Genomic DNA, 24,408 nt, shown 5'->3' on the forward strand with positions numbered 1-24,408 from the left:
TTAGCCAGAAAGAATTAGAAAACTTGGGTACTCTTTGCTCTGTGCAGCCCTGTACATGAGCACAGACTTCTAGATCCCCAAGGATATGAGGCAGCTTATCGAGTCCTATTTAGACTGTCTTGTTCCCTAGATCTCTGTGTTAAAACATGGCTAATCTGCTGCTCGATTTTTCCCCAACCAGCCCCATAGCCTTGTGTGATGTGGATCACTTTTAAAGTTTGACCCTGCAGATTGCTAGTGGTTTTGACAGTGTCCATGGGTATGTGATTTGTTATGGCTGAAGCAGCGAGGAAGATGAGTTGGTAAATGAGGTCATCTAGGAGAGGTGTGCTGACACTTAGGCCTAGAGAGTTACCTTCAAAAGGTGACATTTTTCAAGGTGAGAGTTGAGATAGTCTACTTTTCAGCACACAGTCTGTGGCTAAGTTTGAGGGGTAGAAGGAGGCATGGAGGACAGACAGAAGGACCCATGGATTCCCACCCATGGTGAGCTGGTGTTCACAGAGGAACCTACTGTATGTAGTCCCCACACCAGCTTACAGTTCTCAGTATACAGAACTCACATTGCACTGTAAGGAAGGGATTGTTATGTGCATTTTGCAAGTGAGAAAACTGAGGCTCAGAGCAAGGGAAGTATTTCATAATTAGTCAAGGAGAGCTCCAGGTCTTTCTACCCACATCTGGAATATGGGCTGTGTTTCCAGTGTTTCTTGAGTTTTGAGCCAGAATAGGGAAGCTGATTAGGGGAGATCAATATGGTTGAGAGTGGCACACGGCAGGAACCTTCCTATCTGAATATGTCCACTAGGCTAGGTGGGTCCAACTGTGGCTTTGCCCCAACTCCCCCTGTGTCCTAGAGGAGTTCTCCCAGCCTCAGTTTCATCCTCCTTCAAATGGAGACTTGCATGGCTGCCTTATCAGGTTGCTTTGAGGCTACAACAGGATGCTGGTTGGGCCTTGTGTTTATGTTGAGTCTGTGGTCAGGAAATGAGGTGGATGCTGTTGAGCACCCATGAGACCAAATGGTCTTTTTCATCTGCCCCTCATCCCCTTTTCTGGTCATGGAATACTGGAAGTGAAAAGGATTTTACAGACATTTTGCCCTCATTTTAAACTACTGAGGCTCAGACATTATACTACTAGCCATTGTCCTGTGCATGCTACTTGAGAGATAAACTTTAACTTCATGCTCTCAGGCTTAGAAATGCACAGGCACTTTTCTGGTGAGGTTGATTCTGATCAGGTTGGAGGGGTGGTGTAAAGTGTAAGCGGGTAGATAAAAAGACAACAGCTGTTGACCTTTTGTCAGTCTCAGGAAGGTGTGCTGTCATGCCACCACATTTGGGAATCTTTCTGATTTGGGCTGGCGCCTGTGTCTTTCTACAACTGGACCATGTGGATGGAGGTGAGGGAGGGAAGATGAGCTGGAATTGGTGTGGAAGAACCTGCACCAGAAATGAGTTGATGTGTAATAGAATAATAAGAAGAGTATTGATGAGAAATATATCTGCCAATTCTTGAGTATGTCTCAAGGACCAGACACTATTAAGGGCTTTACATTGTATTTGATTTTCAAACAAGCCTTTGAAATGTAAACCTAGTCAATCTTACTCGAAAGCCCACAGTGTTATTGGCTATCAATCCTCATGACAGCTGTATCATTCCTAAATATCCATTCCAATGTCCCAGACATGGGCAGCCTATATACAGGGTTAGTTATATTGTTCAAAGGAAGAGTTTCTGTTGTAAATAGGATTTAATGTTTGGAAGAAGAGGAAAAGTGTAGTCTCAGGCAACATCTCATGATTAGTGTGGTGTAATTCATGTGTGTCAGTATGATAGCAGTGTGAAAGGGTAAGATTCTTACTCATCTGTTATGTTTAGCCCTCTAGTATACACTTCCAGAGTGTATCTGTTTAGAACAAGCACGGCCATCAAAATGCGAAAAAAAAATACATTATTGCTAATCCTCATCACTATATTTTATAGTAGATTAATAGAATTTATGCTTAAAAATGTGTTAAGTGGGAAGAGCTCATACTAAGTGTTCTTACCACAATAAAAAAGTTGTAAAATTTTCATGTAAAAAAAAGAAAGAGATTCAGAGCAGTCTGACTGTAGAATGTATTCAGATTGCCTTACTTTTGTTTTCTCTCCTCCTCCCTCCATCTCCTCTGCTCCTCAATTTCTTCTAGTTTGGCAGCTGCTTGAGACCTGGCAGTGTCCTGCAAAGAAACCAGGAAACTGATTTGGAAAATAATGAACCAAAACAACAGTCAAATAAAAGAAACTAACATGTGTGGGGTGGTAAATGTGACTGGGATTCTTCTGGGATATTTTACATGCAGGAGCTAATTTTGCCATCTCAGTAATGGGAGGAGGCAGGTACATATACCCAGGCTCTCTGTGAAGAACAAGGGGCCCTTCCTAGAGGTGTTTACTCATCAAGGACAAGCATAGTGTAGATAGTGGGACAGGAATCTGAACCCAGGTCAGGCTTCAGGGCTGGTGCCATGTGCCAGCATAGATAGGGCCTCATTCCGAGGGATGGCATTCTAATAAGGGAGCCTGTGTAAGAGGCACCAGGTGTGATTGGGTGAGGAGATAGTATTCAAACAGAAATGTGCACATGAATTGCGGAGGGTTGATATTTGTGACCAGTAAATCCAGTGATGAGGCAGAGAGAATTCATCCAGGCCACAGATACCTTGGCCAGGTTCACGTAACCACAAACCCCTCTGGCTTCCTGTAATTTTCATCTTCAATCCATTAAAATGGCTAAGCCAGTGCACACTGAAACTATCTTAGATATGCTATGAATGTGGCACAGATAAAAATCAGGCTTCCATTTGATGTGTGGCAGAATATTAATGACAAGAACAAGAAATTGCCTGTGTTCACAGATATAAAATCTTTTTAAACTTTTGGTGTTGAATCTGGGAAAGCAGAAACTAAAGCTCTCTGCACAACAAGCTTATCCATTGCCTGAAGCTCCAATATCCATGGGAAATGCCTCTGGGTAAATAACATGTCACTGGAAGTTAAAGAGCCTTTCCTAGTCCCTGATGGTAGAGACCACATCATGTTGACCTTGACATCCATGATCCTTAGTAAAGGGCTCTGTACATGACAGACACTTGGTCATGATGAGTTAGCTGGAACAGAGATTTTTCCAGAGTTACTGCAGAGATAATGATAGCCTGAAGAGCTAATGAATAGAATGTCTTTGCTTTTTGCAGATAATAAATGTGTTTTTCCATTCACCTATGGAGGCAAATCATATTTTGATTGCACTAAGGTAGATTCCCTATACTATTGGTGTTCTCTAACTGAAAATTTTTCAGTAAGGTGGAAATATTGTGTTGAGGAAGGTGAGAATGCATCTTTTCCTCACACGAGGAGCAAGTGGCTTCCCAGTTGAAGGGGGTTCTTCCATAATTGCTCCCTATGTGGAAGCCTCAGGCATTACTTCATCTTCCCCAACGAGTTCCATTCATGTCCCTTTCTGTTGATAACATGAAGAAAAATTTTCTGTGAAGCACTTGCTCACCCATTCCTCAGACTCTAGACTATGCCCAGTGTGTCTTTCCCTCTATCTATTGTGGTCAAACAAATGGCAATTGCACAACTGCTGGGAGTGTGCTTGGGATGCTTTGGTGGTCAGTCACTCCTAACTATAAGGTGGATGGAGGTTGTAAATAGTGCTAGTAATAAAGGGTAAGTGTCTGGGGGAGATTGAGAAATGATGGGAGTGATTAGGGAAGATATAGAGCTGGATAAAGAGAGGGAGCAAGGTGGCAGAGAGGCATGAGGAGGCAAGAGGAGACAGGTGGAGGGATGGGATGAGGTAGAAAGGATGCAGGAGAAAGAGTGAGTAGCAGAGGTTTGGAGAGGAGAGACAGAAGAAAAGGGAAAAGGTCAGAAAGAGACCAATAGTCAAAAGGGAAAATGCAGAAGATAGTGAGAAGAGATTTAAGAAAGGAAGAGGAAAAAGAGTTTGCAGGGTAAAGAAATGGAAGGAGGAGGATCTGGAGAGTACTAGTGGGACGAGAAGGTAGGGGTGGAGAAAGTTAGAGAGGGGAAGAGAGAGTATAACATCGTCTTTTGAACAAGTGTGAGAGAGCAGGAGTAGAAATGGGCAAGAGCAGAGAGAGAGGCGAAAGAGGAGAAGAGAAACAGACCTTTGCACTCATGTGACTGTCTTGGAAAATAAATAGAACTCGCTAACATTGACATGAACACCGTGTTAAATTACTGTACAGTGCATCTACCCATGGCCATGGATGCAATCAAGCCTCTGAAACCTAAGTGAAGAAAATCAAGAAATCTCAAGCATGAAGGTGACGCTCTGCATGACAGAGGTGAAATCCTTTGCCTGCAACTCCACCATGTGCCTGCTGTGCATGGGTTCAATCAATAAACCACTTACCCTGCAGGTGTGATCTTGTTTTCCTTTCATGAACAGAACCATTTTTCCAATGGAAGGGTCTCAGCATGCCCAGTTGATCAGAGAGGATCTTCATGTGCTGGCTCTTTCCTCTTCCAGACCCTGGTGGAACATCAACACACATCAGAATTGTGGGCTTGGGGCCAGCCTGGTGGTGTAGTGGTTAAGTTCGTGTGCTCGACTTCTGCGGCCTGGGGTTCATGGGTTTGGATCCCTAGCAGGGATGACGCACCGCTTCTCAAGCCATGCTGTGGCAGCATCTGTATAAAGTAGAGGAAGATGAGCACAGATGTTAGCCCAGGGCCAATCTTCCTCATCAAAAAAGAGGAGGATTGGAAATGGATGTTAGCTCAGGGCTAATCTTCCTCATGCACACACACACACACACACACACACACACACACACAAAAGAATTCTGGGCTTGAGTGAATGGTAGTGTAGTGGTGAGGCCACTGGGGTAAGAGTGGGAGGAGGGTCCCAGACGGTATGGTGGGTTGGTCCCTGTCATAAAGGGTTTGTCTTTCCTGACTTAGGTGCAATTTTATCTCTTCCTGGAGATATTCTCTGACTCCCCAATATGAGAAGCCCTGATCATATCTTTCCAGTTCTTCCACTCTCTACTTGTAATTAAACTGTCCATCTTCCCTGGAGGACTGAAAGCTTTGGGAGGACAAGATGCACTGTGTTCTTTGCCCTGGCATCAACTACTAATTGCAGAACCTGTGCATCCTTGGTCCTCAGACATTTTTTAAAAGACATACTATCCATTTTTTTTTTTTACAAAAAGGAGGTATTATAGAAAAATAATATTTAAGTAAATAGCTGGGCTTGAATGAGACAAATTTAAATTCACATGTGCCAGAAATTAAAAAGGGCCTTGAAGTTAAAGCCTAAGCTTTCTAATGGTGCATGAGAAGTCCAGAGAGATATGTCATAGTGGCTGTAATAGTGGCTTAAAACCAGGTCAATGTAAGGACCAGCTGTCAAGGAGCCTAAAAAGTCTTCTCTTACGGTCCCAGAAACCAGAAACAAATTTCTATTTTTGTCCCTTTGAATGGATTATAGAGATGAATTTATTCAAGAAATATACTAAATATCAGTCATAACAACAAGAGTCTGTGGGACCTGAACTACCCTATGATCTCCACCCAGCCCACCACCCACTCACAGCTCTGTGTGATAAAACTACCATTATTGTAACCACCGGCCCTCTAGGACCATTTCAACTGACCCCGTCTTCTCAATAGAGTAATTAAGAGTTGTTTTCAGGATAAGAGAGTCCCTGCGTCTCCAGTTCAGTCCAGGTGAGACTGCTAACCCATCAACTGGGCCTGTGCAAATACTGATACATGATCCTTTTGATGTCAAAAGCCTGAAAACTCCACCCACACATCATACTAACACCACTATTTTGTGAACACGCATCTTATGAAGAGCTATGAAGCTTGACTATGCTTGCACACATCATCAATTATCTCACTCCTCCTTACCTCCAATCATCTATCTCCAAACTTCAGACCACTTTGCCCTTTTTCCCAAAAATTTTACCCCAAGTCCTGGATTGAGGAGACAGATCTGAGAGCCTATGCTTCCTGTGTCCTTGCAGATCAACGTTGCACTAAAGCTGTTTTCTTTTCACAAAAGCTGATGCCATAATAATTGGCTTTTTTATGCACCACTCTTTGGGTAGGAGAACACAATTGGATAGGAGAACCCAATCTTTGTGCAGGAACAGTATGAGTGAGTGTAGCCAAAACACAGATTCCATCTTCCTTCATCTCCCAGTCAAGGACGATAGTATTGCCAGCCTCTCTTCCCCCTCAGTTCCATGTTGCAGATGGTAATTTTAGTCCCATGTGATGGAGAGGTTAGAGACTCTCTACTCCACCAAGACATCACTCATAGATCCCAGGCTCTGCACAGCATGAGCAGGCTGAGAATAGTGGGATCTCTATCACCCTTGCCCCAGCTTGCTTGCCATGAAGATTTTCCATGCAGGGAGAAGCACGCCAAGAAGGTGAGAGGGTACTGCCCCTGCTCAGCAGTGTCCTGTTTGTAAGGCAAGAGTGACATTCTGAGAGAAGCCCTCCTCTGTCCTTGCCTCCAGCTCCCAAGCTGTGGCTTAGAAATACCAAGAAGCACAGAGAGCTTCAAAGTTCTTCCCACAGAAAATGACTTTATTTGGCACAGAATGGAGGGAAGTTCATGACTAAGGGCACTCTTGTAAACAATGGAGATTTTGGGGGTAAGCACTGAAAAGGAGATTAGTAGCTCCATGCGATCAACAAGCTAAACCCATTCTAGTGAATTAACTGGAGAGAACTAGGGAAAGAGACAGCTAAGAGGAGTCCTCCTGGGGTCAGAAGAAACCTCAAAGATTGGCCTCAGAAGCAATCTCTGCCTGAATTTAATAGGATCTAATTGTGAAGCAATTTATGTTCCAAAGCACTGTTGAAAACAATAGAATAATCAGTCGGCAAACTGGTGCAACCTAAAAGCTGGGTGAGAGAATAGTGGCAGAGAGTTTAACAGAGAGATTGGGGAAGACAGTCAGCCCTGCTAGAATCACTGTCTTTCCAGGGTTAGCGTGTGTATGCCCAAAGAGGTGCCCTGCAGAGGAAATAGACATCACTGAAATAGTCCAGCCAAGTCATTAAACAAGTGAACAAACAACAAGCCCTGGGAAGGTAGTAATCAGTGTCCAGAGTTGGGACGATATATTATATAAAATGTCCAGGTTTCAATTAAAAAAGTGAGGCAGAGCCAGCCCTGATGGCTTAGTGATTAAAGTACAGCGTGCTCTGCTTTGGCAGCCCAGATTCAGTTCCCAGGTGTAGAACCACACCACTTGTCTGTCAGTGGCCATGTTGTGGTGGTGGCTAACAGAAGAACTAGAAGGACCTACAACTAGAATATGAAGTCTGTACTGGGGTTTTGGGGAGAAAAAAAAAGAGAAAGGAAGATTGGCAACAGATGTTAGCCAAGGGTGAATCTTTCCCAGAAAAAAAAACAAACTTGTTTAAAAAAAAAAATGCAGCACATAAGGATATAAGAATGTGTGACTCATACACAAAATTGCAGGGTACAAAATAAATTGGAGAGTCAATTGTATTTGTATATACATCAATGAATAATCCAAAAACAAAATGATGAAAACTATTCCATTTACACTAATATTCAAAGTAATAAAATACCTAGGAAAATTTTCACCAAAGAAGCATAAAAGTTATAAAAATTACAAAATATTATTGAAAGAAATTAAGGAAGGCCTAAATAATAGAAAGATCCCATGTTCATGGATTGGAAGACAAAATATTGTTAAGATGGCAATACTCCTAAATTATCTACAGATGCAATTCAATCCTTATCAAAAATCCAGTTGTCTTCTGTGCAGAAATTGACAAGTTGATCCTAAAATTTGCATGGAAATTCAAGGGACCCTGAATAGCCTAAACAGTGTTAAAGTGAAAGAACCAAATTGCAGGACTCATACTTCCCAATTTCAAAGCTTAGTACAAAGCCAGAGTAATCAAGATGGTGTGGTTCTGACCTTCAGAAAGACCATGGAATAGAACTCAGAGAACAGGACTAAACCTTCATATTTATGGTCAGATGATTTTTGAACAAGTGTGTCAAGGCCATTCAACTAGAGAAAGAATAGACTTTTCAACAAATGGTGCTGGGACAACTGGCCATCCACATGCAAAATGATGAACTTAGGGCCCAGTATTAGATATCCTCAAGGAAGTCCTGCAAAGGGAAACAAAGAGACACTAGGCAGTAACTCAAAGCCATATGGGGAAATAAACATCTCATTATATATAAATACACTGGCAGTTATAAAAGATACTATTATTGTATCAATAATTTGTAACTGCACTCTTTGATTTATACATGATATAAGAGACTGATACATTTAAGGAAAAGAAAAACAATTATTGGTGTAAAAGCTAGTATTCCAGTAACTTTGGGTTGTAACTCCAAATCTTGTTTTCTACCTAATTTTAGAGACTAATTTATTTAAAATAATTATTCATTTTTTTGGCACACAATGTGTAAAGATGAAACTTTGTGACTTCAACAATCTAAAGAGGTGTGGATGGAGCTGCAAAGGAGCAGAGTTTTTGTATTTAAACTTCAATTTGTCATTGAAACAATTTGTTATTGAAGTTTACCTGTATAAATTCAAATTAGCGTCTTAAACCTTTACGATGTTAAATGTAACCCCCATGGTAACCACAAAGAGAATAGCTATAGAAAATATACTACAGGAAATGAAATAGGAATTGAAACATTTCACTACAAAAAAATCAGCTAAACACAATAGAAGACAGTAATACAGGAAACAAGGGACAAAACAACTGTAAGGCATATAGAAAACAAATACCACTATGATAGGTGTAAGTCCCTCCTTATCAGTAATTACTCTGAATGTAAATGGATTAAATTCTCCAATCAAAACACAGAGCAAGGTAGAATGGATAAAAACACAAGATTCAACTGTATGCTGTCTATAAGAGACTTAGTTGAGATCCAAAGACACAAATAGGTTGAAAGGGAAAGGATGGGAAAAGATATTCCATCTTCCATCTTGAGTACTGCAAATAGTACCCAAAAGAAAGCAGGGATGCCTAATAGCAGACAGAATAGATTTTAAATAAAAAAATGTAATAAGAGACAAAGAAGGACATTATTTATTAATAAGTATTTCAATACAGCAACAAGATAGAGCAATTATAAACATTTGTGGACCTAATGACTGACCATCAAAATATATGAAGCAAAATCTGACAGAATTGAAGGGACAGATAGAAAGTAATAGTTGGAGACTTCAATATCCCACTCATGATAATTAATAGAATAAGAAGATGGAAGATAAGTAAGGAAACAGAGGACTTACACAACACAATAAACCACCTACATCTAGGAGATTTATAACAGATCCAGAACACTCTACCCAACAACAACAGAATACACATTCTGTTCAAGTACACATGGGACATTTTCCAGGAAAGAACATATATTAGGTCACAAATGAAGTCTCAATACATTTAAAAAGATAGATATCATATAAAGTATCTTCTCTGATGACAACAGGATGAAGTTAGAAATCAGTAATTCCACCGCTGGGTATTTATCCAAAGAACTTGAAAACACCAGTGCATAAAGATACATGCACCCCTGTGTTCATTGCAGCGTTATGCACAATAGTCAAGACTTGGAAGCAACCTAAGTGCCCCTCAAGGGACGAATGGATAAAGAAGATGTGGTATATATACACAATGGAATGCTACTCAGCCATAAGAAGCATGAAATCCAGCCATTTGTGACAACATGGATGGACACTGAGGGTATTATGCAAAGTGAAATAAGTCAGAGGGAGAAGGTCAAATACCGTATGATTTCCTTCATTAAGTAGTAGATAATAACAACAATAAACAAACACATAGAGACAGAGATTGGATTTGTGGTTACCAGAGGGGATGGGGGGAGGGAGGAGGGAGAAAGGGATAATTCGGCACAGGTGTGTGGTGATGGGTTGTAATTAGTATTTGGGTGGTGAACATGATGTAATCTATGCAGAAATAGAGGTATAATGATGTAGACCTGAAATTTATACAATGTTATAAACAAATGTTACTGCAATAAACAAAAAATTTAAAAAAATAAAAAATAAAAATAAATAAACAAAACAAAACAAAACAAAAAGAAATCAGTAACAAAAGGAAAATTGGAAAATTCCAAAATATGGAAGTTAAACAGCACACTTTAAGACGAGCAACAGATCAAAGAAGAAATTGCAAGGGAAACTAGAAAATTGTTAGAGATGAATGAAAACAAAAACACTACATACCAAAATTTATGGAACACAGCAGACACAGTACTAAGGGGGAAATTTATAGCTGTAAATGCTTAGATTAAAAACAAGAAGAGGTGGCTGCCTGGTGGCGCAGCGGTTAAGTGCACGCACTCTGCTTCAGAGGTGCGGGGTTTGCAGGTTTGGATCCTGGGCATGCACCGACACACCGCTTGTCAAGCCATGCTGTGGCAGCGTCCCATATAAAGTAGAAGAAGATGGGCTCTGGTGTTAGCCTAGGGCCAGTCTTCCACAGCAAACAAGAGGAGGATTAGCATCAGATGTTTGCTCAGGACTAATCTTCCTCATAAAAAATAAAAACAAAATAAAAACAAGAAGAGGCACCGGCCCAGTGGCATAGTGGTTAAGTTCACATGCTCTGCATCAGCAGCCCAGCGTTCAAGAGTTCAGATCCTGGATGCAGCCCTGCACACCACAAATCAAGCCATGCTGTGACAGCATCCCACATACAAAACAGAGGACTTTAGTTCAGGGCCAATCTTCCTTACCAAAAAAAAAAAAAAAGTTAATATTATCAATCAACAATCTAACGTTGAAACTTACGGAACTACAGGAAGAATAACAGAGTAAACTCAAAGCTAACAGAAGGTTGGAAAGAATAAATATTAGATTAGAGATAAATGAAATAGAGAATAGAAAAACAACAGAAAAAATCAGTGACACCAAGTGTTGCTTCTTTGAAAAGATCAGCAAAACTGAGAAACCTTTACTATGTGGACTAAGAAGAAAAGAGAGAAGACTCAAATTACTAAAATCAGAAATGAAAATGGGGACATTATAACTGATTCTTCGGAAATAAAAAGGATTATAAGAGAGTATGTTGAGCAACTGGACACCAATAAATTGAATAATGTAGATGAAATGGACAAGTTCCTAGACACACAAAACCTACCTAGACTAAATCATCAAGAAATAGAAAATCTAAATAGAGCTATAGCTAGTAAGGAGCTTGAAGCAGTAATTAAAAATCTCCCAATAAAGAAAAGCCCTGAACATGATGGCTTCACTGGTGAATTCTATCACATGTTTAAAGAACCAAGACAAGCCCTTCTCAAACTTTTCAGAAACTTGAAGAGTGGAAATATATTTTGACTCATTTAATGAGGCCCAGATTCCCCTCAATACCAAGCCAGACAAAGACACCACAAGAAAAGAAAACTACACATCAATATCCCATATGAACTTTGATTCAAAACTCTTCAACAAAATGCTAGCAAACAGAATTCATCAGCATAATAAAAGGATTATACACCATAACCAACTGGGATCAATTCCTGCAACGCAAGGATGGTGCAACAAAAGGAAACTGATCCATGTAATATACAACATCAACAGAATGAAAGAGAAAAACCATATGATCATCTCAATTGATGCAAAAAAGCATTTGAGAAAATTCAACATTTCATGATTTCATTCAAAATTTGTTGTTAACAAACAACAACTAGAAATAGAAGGATACTACTGCAACATAATAAAAGCTGTATCTGAAAACCCACAGTGATCATCACAGTCACTGTTGAAAGACTGAAAACTTTTCCTCTAAGATCAGGAACAAGGCAAGGATGTCTACTTACACCACTTCTGTTCAATATTGTACAAGGGAAGTTGTAGTCAGACCAGTTAGGCAAGAAAAAGACATAAAAGGCATCCAAATTGGAAAGGAAGAATTAAAATTTTCTCTGTTTAAAGAGATTGGATTGGTGGTTACCAGAGGGGAAGGGGGGAAGGAGGAGGGCGAAAGGGATAATTCAGCACATGTGTGTGGTGATGGGTTGTAATTAGTATTTGGGTGGTAAACATGATGTAATCTATGCAGAAATAGAAGTATAATGATGTACACCTGAAATTTATACAATGTTATAAACCAAGGTTACTGCAATCAACAAAAAATAAACAAAAAATAAAAATCTCCATTTGATGATATGATCTTATATGTAGAAAATCCTCAAGATTCAAAAAAAAAATCTGTTAGAGCTAATAAATGAATTCATCAAAGTAGCAGGATACAAAGTCAATGCACGAAACTCGGTTGCATTTCTATAGATATTCAATGAGCAATCTGAACAGGAAGTTACAAAGCAATTCTCCTTACAATAGCATCAAAAAGAATAAAATACTTAGAAATTAACTTAACCAAGGAGGTGAAAGATCTGTACAATGAAAGCCACAGAACATTGTTGAAAGAAATGAAAGAATGCTCCTGGCATTCCTTGGCGTTCTTTGGATTGTTAGCTACATCACTCCAATCTCCACCTCCATCTTCACATGCCTTTCTTCTGTGTATTTTGTCTTTTTGTGTGCTCTCCTCTCCTTATAAAGAAACTAGTCATTGGATTTAGGGCCTGCTCTAATCCAATATGACCTTCTCTTAACTGATTATATCTGCAGAGACCCTATTTCCAAAGAAGGTCACATTTTGAAGTTCTGGGTGGACATGAATTTTGGGAGGACGCTATTCAACCCACTATAGCTACCTTGAGGAATTGTTGCAAATATTGTACTCATATATGAATCCCTCTAGAACTATAATTTGGACTATTTGAAAAGAAAAAGAGAATGGTTTTCACTGCTGGGGAGTGATATTTCATTATGCAATAAACTTTGGTGATCAGTTGTCTGAGAGGAAAATTTCTTTTTTCTGTTACCTAAGCACTACTGCCGCTCAAAACCTTCCCATTCTTCAAAGCTTGAGAGAGTGTTCATGTCTGACTTTGGTAATGGTGCAAATCACAGGACTTGATGGTGCTTGTTTCAAGGATACAGGGCAAGGTCTGTCGAGAAGCATTTCTCTGAGGCCTGACTGGTGTTAGACAGAAGAGTGGGTGTTTAGGGTTATGGTTGCATGGTGCCATTGCTGAGTGCCAGATCATGAGTGATAGAGGCACCAGTGTGCTCTTAAATCATTTTGTGTGTGTGTGTGTGGGTGTGTGGGTGTGTGTATGTGTGTGATGTGTGGGATACTCTCTAATGTGCCCTCTTGTTTAAGTCTTGCCCAAGAAAATTGTGAGTGTTATTCTAATTGAAAGAAACTACAGAGACATAATGATATGTAGTGCCTGGACCTAGATTATCTGTTAGTTAAAAAACAGAAAAGCTTTGAAAGATATTCTTAGAACAATTGGGGATGATTGAATAAGAACAGATATTCAATGATATTTTGGAAATATTAACGTTTTGTTATTTTAATTTGATGAGTATGATAATTTTGCCCTCTTATTTTTACAATGTTTATTGGAAATGTTTTCTATTACCAAGGGTAGAAAACTAATTGCAAGCAACAGCCCTGTTGTTTCTAAAGTAATGATAGTGAGACACTCGTTTTAATGAAACGTGTATATAGATATGTGAATTTCCAATGACTTTTTATTTTTTTTACTTTTTATTTTTTTTATTGATGTGTTAATAGTTTATAACATTGTGGAATTTTGGGTTGTACATTTTCGTTTGTCCATCACCGTATATCTGTCTCCCTTCACCCCTTTTGTCCGCCCATTACCCCCATTGCCCCTGGTAACCACAATACAGTTTTTTCTGTCCATGTGTTGGTTTGTATTCCACATATGAGTGAGATCATACAGTGTTTGTCTTCTCTTTCTGGCTTATTTCACTTAACATAATACCCTCCAGGCCCATCCATGTTGTTGCAAATGGGACGATTTTGTCTTTTTTATGGCTGATTAGTATTCCATTGTATATATATACCACATCTTCTTGATCCAATCATGAGTCAAGGGACTCTTAGGTTGCTTCCACTTCTTGGCTATAGGGAACAATGCTGCAATGAACATAGGGGTATATAAGCCTCGTTGGATTGTTGATTTCAGGTTTGTTGGATACATTCCCAGTAATGGGATAGCTGGATCATAGGGTATTTCTATTTTTAATTCTTTGAGGAATCTCCATACCGTTTTCCACAGAGGCTGCACCAGTTTGCATTCCCACCAGCTGTGTATGAGGGTTCCTCTTTCTCCACATCCTCTCCAATATTTTTGTCTTGGTGATTATAGCCATTCTAACGGATGTGAGGTGATATCTTAGTGTTGTTTTGATTTGCATTTCCCTGATGATTAGTGATGTTGAACATCTTTTCATGTGCCTATTGGCCATCTGTATATCTTCTTTGGAGAAGTGTCTGTTCATTTTCTCTGCCCATTTTTTGATTGAGTAGTTTGTTTTTTTGTTGTTCAGTTGTGTGAGTTCTTTATATATTATGGAGATTAGCCCCTTGTCAGACATATGTTTTGCAAATATTTTCTCCCAGCTGGTGGGTTGTCTATTCATCTTGATTCTAGTTTCATTTGTCTTGTAGAAGCTCTTTAATCTGATAAGTCCCACTTGCTTATTTTTTCTTTAGTTTCCCTAGTCTGGGTAGGCATGTCATCCAAAAAGATTCCTTTATGACCAATGTCAAAGAGTGTGTTGCCTATATTTTCTTCTATGAGTTTTATAGTTTCAGGTCTCACCTTCAGGTCTTTGATCCATTTTGAGATAATTTTTGTGAATGGTGATAGCAGATGGTCCATTTTAATTCTTTTGCATGTGGCTGCCCAGTTTTCCCAACACCACTTATTGAAGAGACTTTCCTTTCTCCACTGTGTGTTCTTAGCTCCTTTGTGGAAGATTAGCTTTCTGTATATGTGTGGTTTTATTTCTGGGCTTTCAATTCTGTTCCATTGATCTGTGTGTCTGTTTCTGTACCAGTACCATGCTGTTTTGATTACTATTGCTTTGTAGTATGTTTTGAAGTCAGAGATTGTGATGCCTCCAGCTTTGTTCTTTTTTCTTAGGATCGCTTTAGCTCTTCGGGGTCTTTTGTTGCCCCATATGAATTTTAGTATTCTTTTTTCTATTTCCTTGAAGAATGTCATTGGGATTCTGATTGGGATTGCATTGAATCTGTAGATTGTTTTAGGTAATATAGACATTTTAACTATGTTTATTCTTCCAAACCATGTGCATGGGATGTCTTTCCATTTCTTTATGTCATCAGTGATTTCTTTCAATAATGTCTTGTAGTTTTCATTGTGTAGGTCTTTCATCTCCTTGGTAAGATTTATTTGTAGATATTTTATTCGTTTTGATGCGATTGTAAGTGGTATTATCTTTTTGAGCTCTCTTTCTGTTAGTTCGTTATTAGCATACAGAAATGCAACTGATTTTTGTAGATTGATTTTGTACCCTGTGAGTTTGCTGTAGATGTTGATTATTTCTAATAGTTTTCCAATGGATTCTTTAGGGTTTTCTATATGTAAAACCATGTCATCTGCAAATAGTGAAAGTTTCACTTCTTCATTGACTATTTGGATTCCTTTTATTCCTTTTGTTTGCCTAATTGCTCTGGTCAAAACCTCCAGTACCATGTGGAATAACAGTGGTGAGAGTGGGCAGCCCTGCCTCGTTCCTGTTCTCAGAGGAATGGCTTTCAGTCTTTCCCTGTTGAGCATGATGTTGGCTGTGGGTTTGTCATAAATAGTCTTTATTATGTTGAGGTACTTCCCTTCTATATCCATTTTGTTGAGAGTTTTTTTTATCATAAATCGATGTTGTATCTTGTCAAATGCATTCTCTGCATCTATTGAGATGACCATGTGGTTTTTAGTCTTTGTTTTGTTGATGTGGTGTATCACGTTGATTGATTTGCGGATGTTGAACCATCCCTGCGTCCCTGGTATAAATCCCACTTGATCATGCTGTATGATGTTTTCAATGTATTGCTGTATTCGGTTTGTGAATATTTTGTTGAGGATTTTTGCATCTGTGTTCATCAATGATGTTGGCCTGTAATTTTCCTTTTTTGTATTGTCTTTGTCTGGCTTTGGTGTCAGGGTGGTGTTGGCCTCGTAGAATGAGTTAGGAAGTGTTCCATCTTCCTCTATTTTTGGAATAGTTTGAAAAGGATGGGTATTAAATCTTCTTTGAATGTTTGGTAAAATTCACCAGAGAAGCCACCTGGTCCTGGACTTTTATTTTTGGGGAGGTTTTTGATTACTCTTTCAATCTCTTTACTTGTGATTGGTCTATTCAGATTCTCCATTTCTTCTTGGTTCAGTTTTGGGATGTTGTATGAGTCAAAGAATTTATCCATTTCTTCTAGATTGTCCAACTTTTTGACATATAATTTCTCATAGTATTCTCTTATAATCCTTTGTATTTCAGTGGTATCCATTGTAATTTCTCCTCTTTCATTTCTAATTTTATTTACTTGAGGCTTTTCTCTTTTTTCTTAGTAGGTCTGGCTAAGGGTTTGTCAATTTTGTTTATCTTCTCAAAGAACCAACTCTTTGTTTCATTAATCCTTTCTACTGTTTTTTTGGTCTCAATTTCATTTATTTCTGCTCTGATTTTTGTTATTTCTCTCCTTCTGCTGACTTTGGGCTTTGTTTGTTCTTCTTTGTGTAGTTCTGTTAGGTGTAATTTAAGGTGGCTTATTTGGGCTTTTTCTTGTTTGTTAAGGTGGGCTTGTATCGCTATGAGTTTCCCTCTCAAGACTGCTTTTGCTGCATCCCATATGATTTGGTATGGTATATTTTCATTTTCGTTTTTTTCCAGATTTTTTAAATTTCTCCTTTAATTTCATCAACGATCCATTGGGTGTTCAGTAGCATGTTGTATAATCTCCATATTTTTGTCACTTTCCCAGTTTTTTTCCGTGGTTGATTTCCATTTTCATAGCATTGTGGTCTGAAAAGATGCTTGTTATGATTTCAATCTTCTTAAATTTATTGAGGCTTGCTTTGTTTCCCAGCATATGGTCTGTCCTTGAGAATGTTCCATGCGTGCTTGAGAAGAATGTGTAATAAGCTGTTTTTGGATGGAGTGCTCTGTGTATGTCTACTAGGTCCATCTCGTCCAGTTTTTCAAGTCCACTGTTTCTTTATTGACTTTCTGTCTGGATGATCTATCCATTGATGTAAGTGGGGTATTAAGACCCCCTACTATTATTGTTTTATTGTTAATGTCTCCTTTTAGGTTTGTTAATAGTTTCTTTATGTCCTTTGGTTCTCCTATGTTGGGTGCATATATATTTATAATTGATATGCCTTCTTGGTGGAGTGTCCTTTTTATCATTGTATATTTCCCTTCTTTGTCTTTCTTAACCTGTTTTATCTTGAAGTCTACTTTGTTTGATATGAGTATGGCAACACCTGCTTTCTTTTGTTTGCCATTAGCTTGGAGTATTGTCTTCCATCCTTTCACTCTGAGCCTGTGCTTGTCTTTAGAGCTGAGATGTGTTTCCTGGAGGCAGCATATTTTTGGGTCTTGCTTTTTAATCCATCCTGCCACTCTGTATCTTTTGATTGGAAAGTTCAATCCATTTACATTTAGGGTAATTATTGATATATGAGGGCTTAATGTTGCTGTTTTGTCACTTATTTTCCAGTTCTTTTGCATTTCCTTTGTTTCTTGTCCCATTTGTTTTGGACTGCCAATTCAGTTTGGTCGTTCTGTCTTATGACTCTTCTAGTTTTCTCTTTGTTACTCATATGTGATTTTGTTTTGATTATTTGTTTAGTGGTTACCTTGAGGTTTGGGCAAAAAATCTTGTGTATGAGATAGTCCATTATCTGATGGCCTCTTATTTCCTTATACCAAGTCAATTCAATCACTTTCCTCTTCCCCTTCTAGGTCGTTCTTGTTATACCTTATTCTATCTTGTGTTGTGGGTGTGTGTTTACAGTGATGAGGTTATATTTATTTTTGGTGAATTCCTTCCTTTGATCTTTGATTTTGGTATTTAAGTGGTTGCTAACCAATTCCGGTAAAGATCTACTATTTTTCTGACTTTGTCTACCTATTTTTCTCCTTGCTCCAAGCTTTGTATTCCCTTTCTCTTCTTTTTTTCAGGCCTGAGGGTCTTCTTGAGTATTTCTTGTAGTGAGGGTCTCATGGCCATGTACTTCCTTAGCTTTTGTTTATCTGGGAAAGTTACTATTTCTCCATCATATTTGAAGGATACTTTTGCTGGATAGAGTATTCTTGGCTGAAAGTTTTTGTCTTTCAGTATTTTGAATATATCATTCCAGTCTCTCCTAGCCTGTAAAGTTTCTGTTGAGAAATCTGCTGAGAGCCTGATGGGAGTTCCTTTGTACGTTATTTTTTGTTTTTGTCTAGCTGCCCTTAATATTGTTTCTTTGTCATTGACTTTAGCCAGCCTTACCACTATGTGTCGTGGAGTGGGCCTTTGCCTGTTGACGTATTTAGGTGATCTGTTGGTTTTGCTTACTGGTATTTCCTGCTCCTTCCCCAGGTTTGGGAAGTTCTCAGCTATTATTTCCCTGAATAGGCTCTCTGTTCCTCTTTCCCTCTCTTCTCCCTCAGGAATACCTATAATTCTTATGTTACATTTCCTAGTAGAGTCAGATATTTCTCAGAGAATTTCTTCATTTCTTTTTAGTCTTAGTTCTCTCTCCTCTTCCATCTGGAGCATATCTGTATTCCTATCCTCTATAATGCTAATTCTTTCCTCCATATTGTCAGCTCTGTTCTTTAAAGATTCCAGATTCTCCCTTATCTCCTCCATTGTGTTCTTCATATCCATCAGTACTTATTGGTTTTTCTTTATGATTTCAATCTCTTTTGTGAAGAAACTCCTAATCTCGTTGAATTGTTTATCTGTGTTGTCACGTATTTCGTTGAGTGTTTTTATGATAGCTATTTTGAAATCTCTGTCATTTAGGTTATGGATTTCTGTGTCTTCAGGGTTGGTTTCTGGATGCTTGTCATTTTCCTTCTGGTCTGGTGATTTCATGTACCTTTGCATTGTGGTTCCTGTGTTGGCTTTGTTTTTCCTCATCCTGGAAATATCTGGTTGCAATTTCCACCTGCTGCCACCATGTGGGGGTTAAGGGCTGTGTAATCTGAGCCCCCTGCACTCTGCCCCAGCTGCTCGCTGAGATCGGCTGGCCGCTTGGTCTGGTCTGGTCAGCCAAGCTTCAGAGTCTGACATGTGGGGAGGGGGTGCTCTCTCTTTTGCCTGCTATGTCCCTGGCCTGGGGTGCTTCTTGCTCACCCCTCATTATCCGCTCCCCTGGGGTGCTCAGATGTTGATGGTACCCCTGTAGCAGTTCTGAGTCCTCTGTGTGGGAGTTTCCCACTGGCTGAGAGAGCCCAAATAGCTACAGTTTCCCTGCAGAGGGCCACTCCTACCCCCTTTCTGGGATCTGTGCAGACGGCATCGCTGATCTGATGGGGAGGGAGAGGAGTTCTCCTTACCTCTCCCCACTTCCTCCGGGGGCCCCAGCACGTTCCACTCTCAGATGTGTGGTAGTGTGGATCTTTTCAATCATCTTTTTGCTGTCTAGGCATCTATTGCTGGTCTGTGACTGTTCCTTTTGTTGTATCTTATCAGGGGAAGAGTTTAGAGAAAGGCTCACTCCGCCATGACACTGACGTCACTATGACTTTTTATTTTTAACATGTGATAATTGTGTTACTACCCAATGTGTGGCCTTCTACTCACCGCAAGACATGCCAATAGTCAAGAGGCAAGGTGGTAGGAGAAAATGGATTTTTAATTACTTTTCTTGCTAGCAAGAGGGAAGATGGCCCACTCATGTCCAAAAGAACCATCTTAAGGGGTCATGAAATCTTACAGCAGTTATATAGGCCATTGGGTTATTGGGGAGGGGGTTAGGAATGCTGACCTTCTGGTGTTATAGACTGGGAGTGCCACACCAGATCTTTCAGTTTTCACTGATGATGGCTATCAGCATAGATTCTCTGTTCAGGGGTCATCACATTCCTAAGGAACTCAAAAGAGAAGTTATCTTATCGCAGCTGGGAGGTACATGAACAAGCGGGTGTTGTAAAATCTACAGAGCAGTTAGATCTCCTGGAGGGTGCATATTCAGCTGGTCTAGTTTGTCAGAGGTCATTCAAAGTTACAATAGAGTTTTTCTTTTCTACAATATGGCTTCCCTTATGTCAACCTTGTCTTGAGCCGGTATCAATTGTATTGTGGTTACCTAGAAGGTTGTGCTTATTCTTGGAAGAAGCATGTTGAAATGTTTAGCTGTGAAAATTCATGATGTCTGAAACTTACTTTCAAAAGGTTTGACAACAACACAAATGGTGAGGAGGACCTGAGAGGAAGCAAATATGGCAAAGAGTTAACAATTGTTGGATCTGGGTGGAGAGTGTGTGGTTATGTGATGTTCTATTCGTTAAATTTTCAATGTGTATAAAAATTTTCTAATATAAATTTTGGTGAAAGGGCAATATAAAGGAGGTCATTAAAATTTAAGGGGATGGATACATGTCATTATACATTCGTCCAAATCCATAGAAGGTACAACAGCAGGAGTGAGCTCTTATGTAAACTATGGACTTTGGGTGATAATGATGTGTCAATGTAGACTCATCTGTTGTAAGAAATGTTTCACTCTGGTGCAAGATGTTGTTAATGGGGGAGGCTATGCGTGTGGTGGGCGGGGTGTAATCTCTGCACTTTCCCCCCATTTTGCTGTGAACCTGACAGTTCTCTAAAAAATAAAGCCTATTAAAATATTTAGCAGGGAAAAGAGCAAATGATTTAGAACTCTTGAGGTCTTGATGGATTCTCAGAGAGTGAGCAGAGTTTTGATTGGAGTGACAAATCACTGTTTTGGAGATGAGCACATGTGGGAACCATACACTTTCTGATTGTATGTCATGGTGATTGATGCCTTCCTGGCCTGTGGATGGGGTTTGGGATCACAACCATCCCTCACACATTGTGTGGTTATAGAAAAGAAAAACCTTGACAATTTAAACGTTTGTTCTTTTAGAATTTGTCAAAACGTCTCATACCTAGGAGAATAGTGTTTGTTGCCTCCCCAGCACCCAAAAATATAGCACTCATCCATTTGTTTACTAGGCATAAATTTCCCAGTGTGAAAGTTAATAAAAGGTAAGCTCATTCAAAATGAAGTCAGGAGGCCAGAAACGGAGCTCCCATGCAGTACCACTGGAGGTCACGTACAGGGAAGATAGTCAACTACAGACCCCAACAGAAAGAAGTCCTCAAGAGGAAAGAATGTCAATTACAGGAAGAAATGTACCTTGCACCCCAAATGGAAATCATTACCCTGGCAACTCAGCCAGTGAGAAACCATCAGAACCCTGAACTCTTGCTTTTGTCCGATGGACTTTTGTTGAAAACAACCTCTCCCAATTTTCTCCTTTTTCTGTATAAAACAACATTCATCTCCTTTGGTTGTTGGATTTGCCTATAGTCTGCCATAGTATGCACATCTGGAATTGCAATTCTTTGGCTATTCCCAAATAAACTTTTTTGGCTGCTTTTGCTGGGAAAATAACCGACTGCTTTATTTTTAAGGTTAACACATGCTACTGAGCCCTGAATACCCAGATAGCAATCCAGCACTCTTTCTCCCCAGGAGCTCATAACCAACTAGCAAAAACAAGACAGGTAAGTATATTAAAGATATACTTAAAGCGGATTAAAGATAGAAGTTAGAAGGAAAAAGAAATCTAGTGATTATGAAGTCACTCCTCTTAACATAACATTATGTTACCATTAACATAATGTTAAAAGCTAAAAACTCAACTAACAAAAAGTGTCTTTAATATTTTACCTTCCTTTTGAATGTTTATGTACTGTGCTTCTTTATTCTGTCCTAGTGACTTATGCCAAAGTTCCGAAAGGTGGTCCCCTTGTTTTGGAGCTTTTGTGGATTTTTGCTTTAATAATAATATCTCTTGTGTTTTACGATTAATTATGATGTTGGATGTTGATTTGGAAAAGATATTAAGAAAGGTATATCTTTCTTAGCAAGTTAAAGAAATATTTTCTTTCTTCTTTAAGGGTCTTTATTAATAATGGGGAAATATTTAAAATTTATCAAATAGCATTCATACGAGAAAAAATTTACCAAACATATTTTAACAACCATTGAGATGATTATTTGTGATATATATATTTCTTCATTCAGCAGTATTTATTAAATGCTTTCTAGAGCCAGGTGTTCTGAGCACTGGGGCGTGGCATAGCTGTTTGACAGAGGAACTTTTAAGAGAGGAATTCAAGATGTGTTTATTAATTATAATTATAAGTGTTTTCTCACTCCCTTAAGGGCCATCACACACGGTGCTGCTGTATTTTATATTGAGCATTTTGACATAGATTCTAGGTTTTTTTTAAGGGTTCTACTGCTAAAAAACCAAAACAAAAATGAAATCTTGGGTTTCATTCTGAGCTCACTTACTTCTTCACTGTGTGACTTTGGGCAAGTTACAGGAACTGTCTGAGGCTTCATTTCCTTCTATGTCAAAAAGTTTATAAATAATACCTGGCTCAAGGATAGCATGGCAATTAAAGGTTGTGAGTATTAAATGGAGAATGCCTCCAAAACTCTTAGCCTACGCTTACCTCATGGCAAGTGTTCTGTAAATGTTAGCTATTATTGATATCAATTTGGTCCATGAGTCAGCAATTCCAAATTCAAAGTTCCCCAGGCTGGTGGAAGGGGAACTTGAATCACATTATCCCATGCTACCAATTTTGTGTGATATTTGTATTTAATGTATTGCTATAATTGTTAGATTTTCTAATTCTGAGCCTGCATTGCTGTGCCTAGAAAAATTCAACTTGGATATGGTCTATTAACCTTCTAATATATTGTGGCATTCTCTTTTTTGTGATGAGATAATATTTATGCAGAAAATCCAATAGGTTTTTTTTTTTTTAAAGAAAGAAAGTAATGTGAGAGAATTTGTGAAGGTGGCTTTTCTCCGCTCTGTAAACAAAGAAAGTGTGCTTTGTCCACCTCTCATATCTCAATCTAGATATTTCTCTGCCTTTTGCTTCTTGGTTCACTGTCTTTCTCTACATGAAAGGCTTTTCACTAACTTAGATGTAGATATCTTGAAATGCTTCTAGCTTCCTCCTCTGCATATTCTCATTTCTGCCCCTTTGTTTTTCTTTTTTTATTTATTTATTTATTTTTAATTTTTTTTCCCCCAAAGCCCCAGTAGATAGTTGTATGTCATAGATGCACATTCTTCTAGTTGCTGTATGTGGGACACGGCCTCAGCATGGCTGGAGAAGTGGTACGTCGCTGCGAACCCGGGATCCGAATCCGGGCTGCCAGCAGTGGAGCGCGTGCACTTAACCGCTAAGCCACGGGGCTGGCCCTGCCCCTTTGTTTTTCTATTAGCTGTTATTCCTTGATTTCAAAATCATGTTTTACCTTTAATCTGGTTAGAATTCTATGAACCAGAAGAAATAATCTTGGAAATGTCTCTTTTCTTTTCCTTACTTCAGGTCGCTGTCCTCTGACTTGATGATCCACAACTCGCTCTCCCTGACCCATCCCAAGCCTGCTTGAGCTCACGTGTACCCAAATCAATACCACTGGAGGAGAGAGGGTTTGTTTATTGAGCACTTGACTATGTACTACCTTCTGGGACATGAACTCATAGAATCCCCACCAAAATCTTGCAAGCAAAGTTGACTGTTACCATATATAGACGGGAAAACTGAGACTCGTAAAGGATAATTTTATTGGCAAGATTGAATTTGGATCAAATGGTCTTAGGACTACATCACTTTATCCCTTCAGTGTTTGGCCTCTACTTGTTTTAAAACCATCCTGAAGGTTGCACAGGACTTGGAGTCTGCTACTCCTGGGTCTGATTTTCAGCCCCACATTTTGTTGGCTGTTACATCCTGGGCAAATTATTTAACTTTCTTGAGCTTTTTCTATCTTATACATAAAATGGTGATTTTTTAGTCCTTCCACTGGGACTGAGGTGAGACTCTATGAGGTAAAGTTCTTACCCCAGTGTTGGGCACATAGTTCATATTACAGCTTGTCTCTTTCTCTCCCCAGTTCCCTTCCTGTTCCTCCAGCCTTGTCTCCACTTCCTCTTCAGACTGTTCTCCATCTCCCCACCTTCCATGCTCTCACCTCCTCTTTCCCTTCCATCTCCTCACCTCTCTTTCTTCCCAACACCCACCCCATCACCACCTCGTCTTCTCTCATTCCTCATCACTCACCCCCTTGTCACCTCTTTTATTTTATGATGCCGCTAGTTTCGTTGACTAGGAGAAATAGCTAAGAGTTGTCTTCTTGGGAGAATT

The 24,408-nt window shown here is 39.2% G+C and overlaps 1 protein-coding gene across 1 annotated transcript in view; it reads left to right on the forward strand.

The window, feature by feature from the left end:
• The first annotated feature begins 1,329 nt into the window (after positions 1–1,329).
• Positions 1,330–24,408, forward strand: part of LOC101401359 (seminal plasma protein pB1-like) — a 28,744-nt gene continuing 5,665 nt past the window's right edge. Inside the window, exon 1 of the mRNA XM_087421930.1 lies at positions 1,330–1,405. Coding sequence (XP_087278056.1) covers positions 1,330–1,405 — 76 coding nt within the window. The remainder of the gene's footprint in view (positions 1,406–24,408) is intronic.

Source organism: Ceratotherium simum, chromosome 33 (assembly GCF_057802395.1).
Source record: "Ceratotherium simum simum isolate JZ-2026a chromosome 33, ASM5780239v1, whole genome shotgun sequence".
Classification (NCBI taxonomy): domain Eukaryota; kingdom Metazoa; phylum Chordata; class Mammalia; order Perissodactyla; family Rhinocerotidae; genus Ceratotherium; species Ceratotherium simum.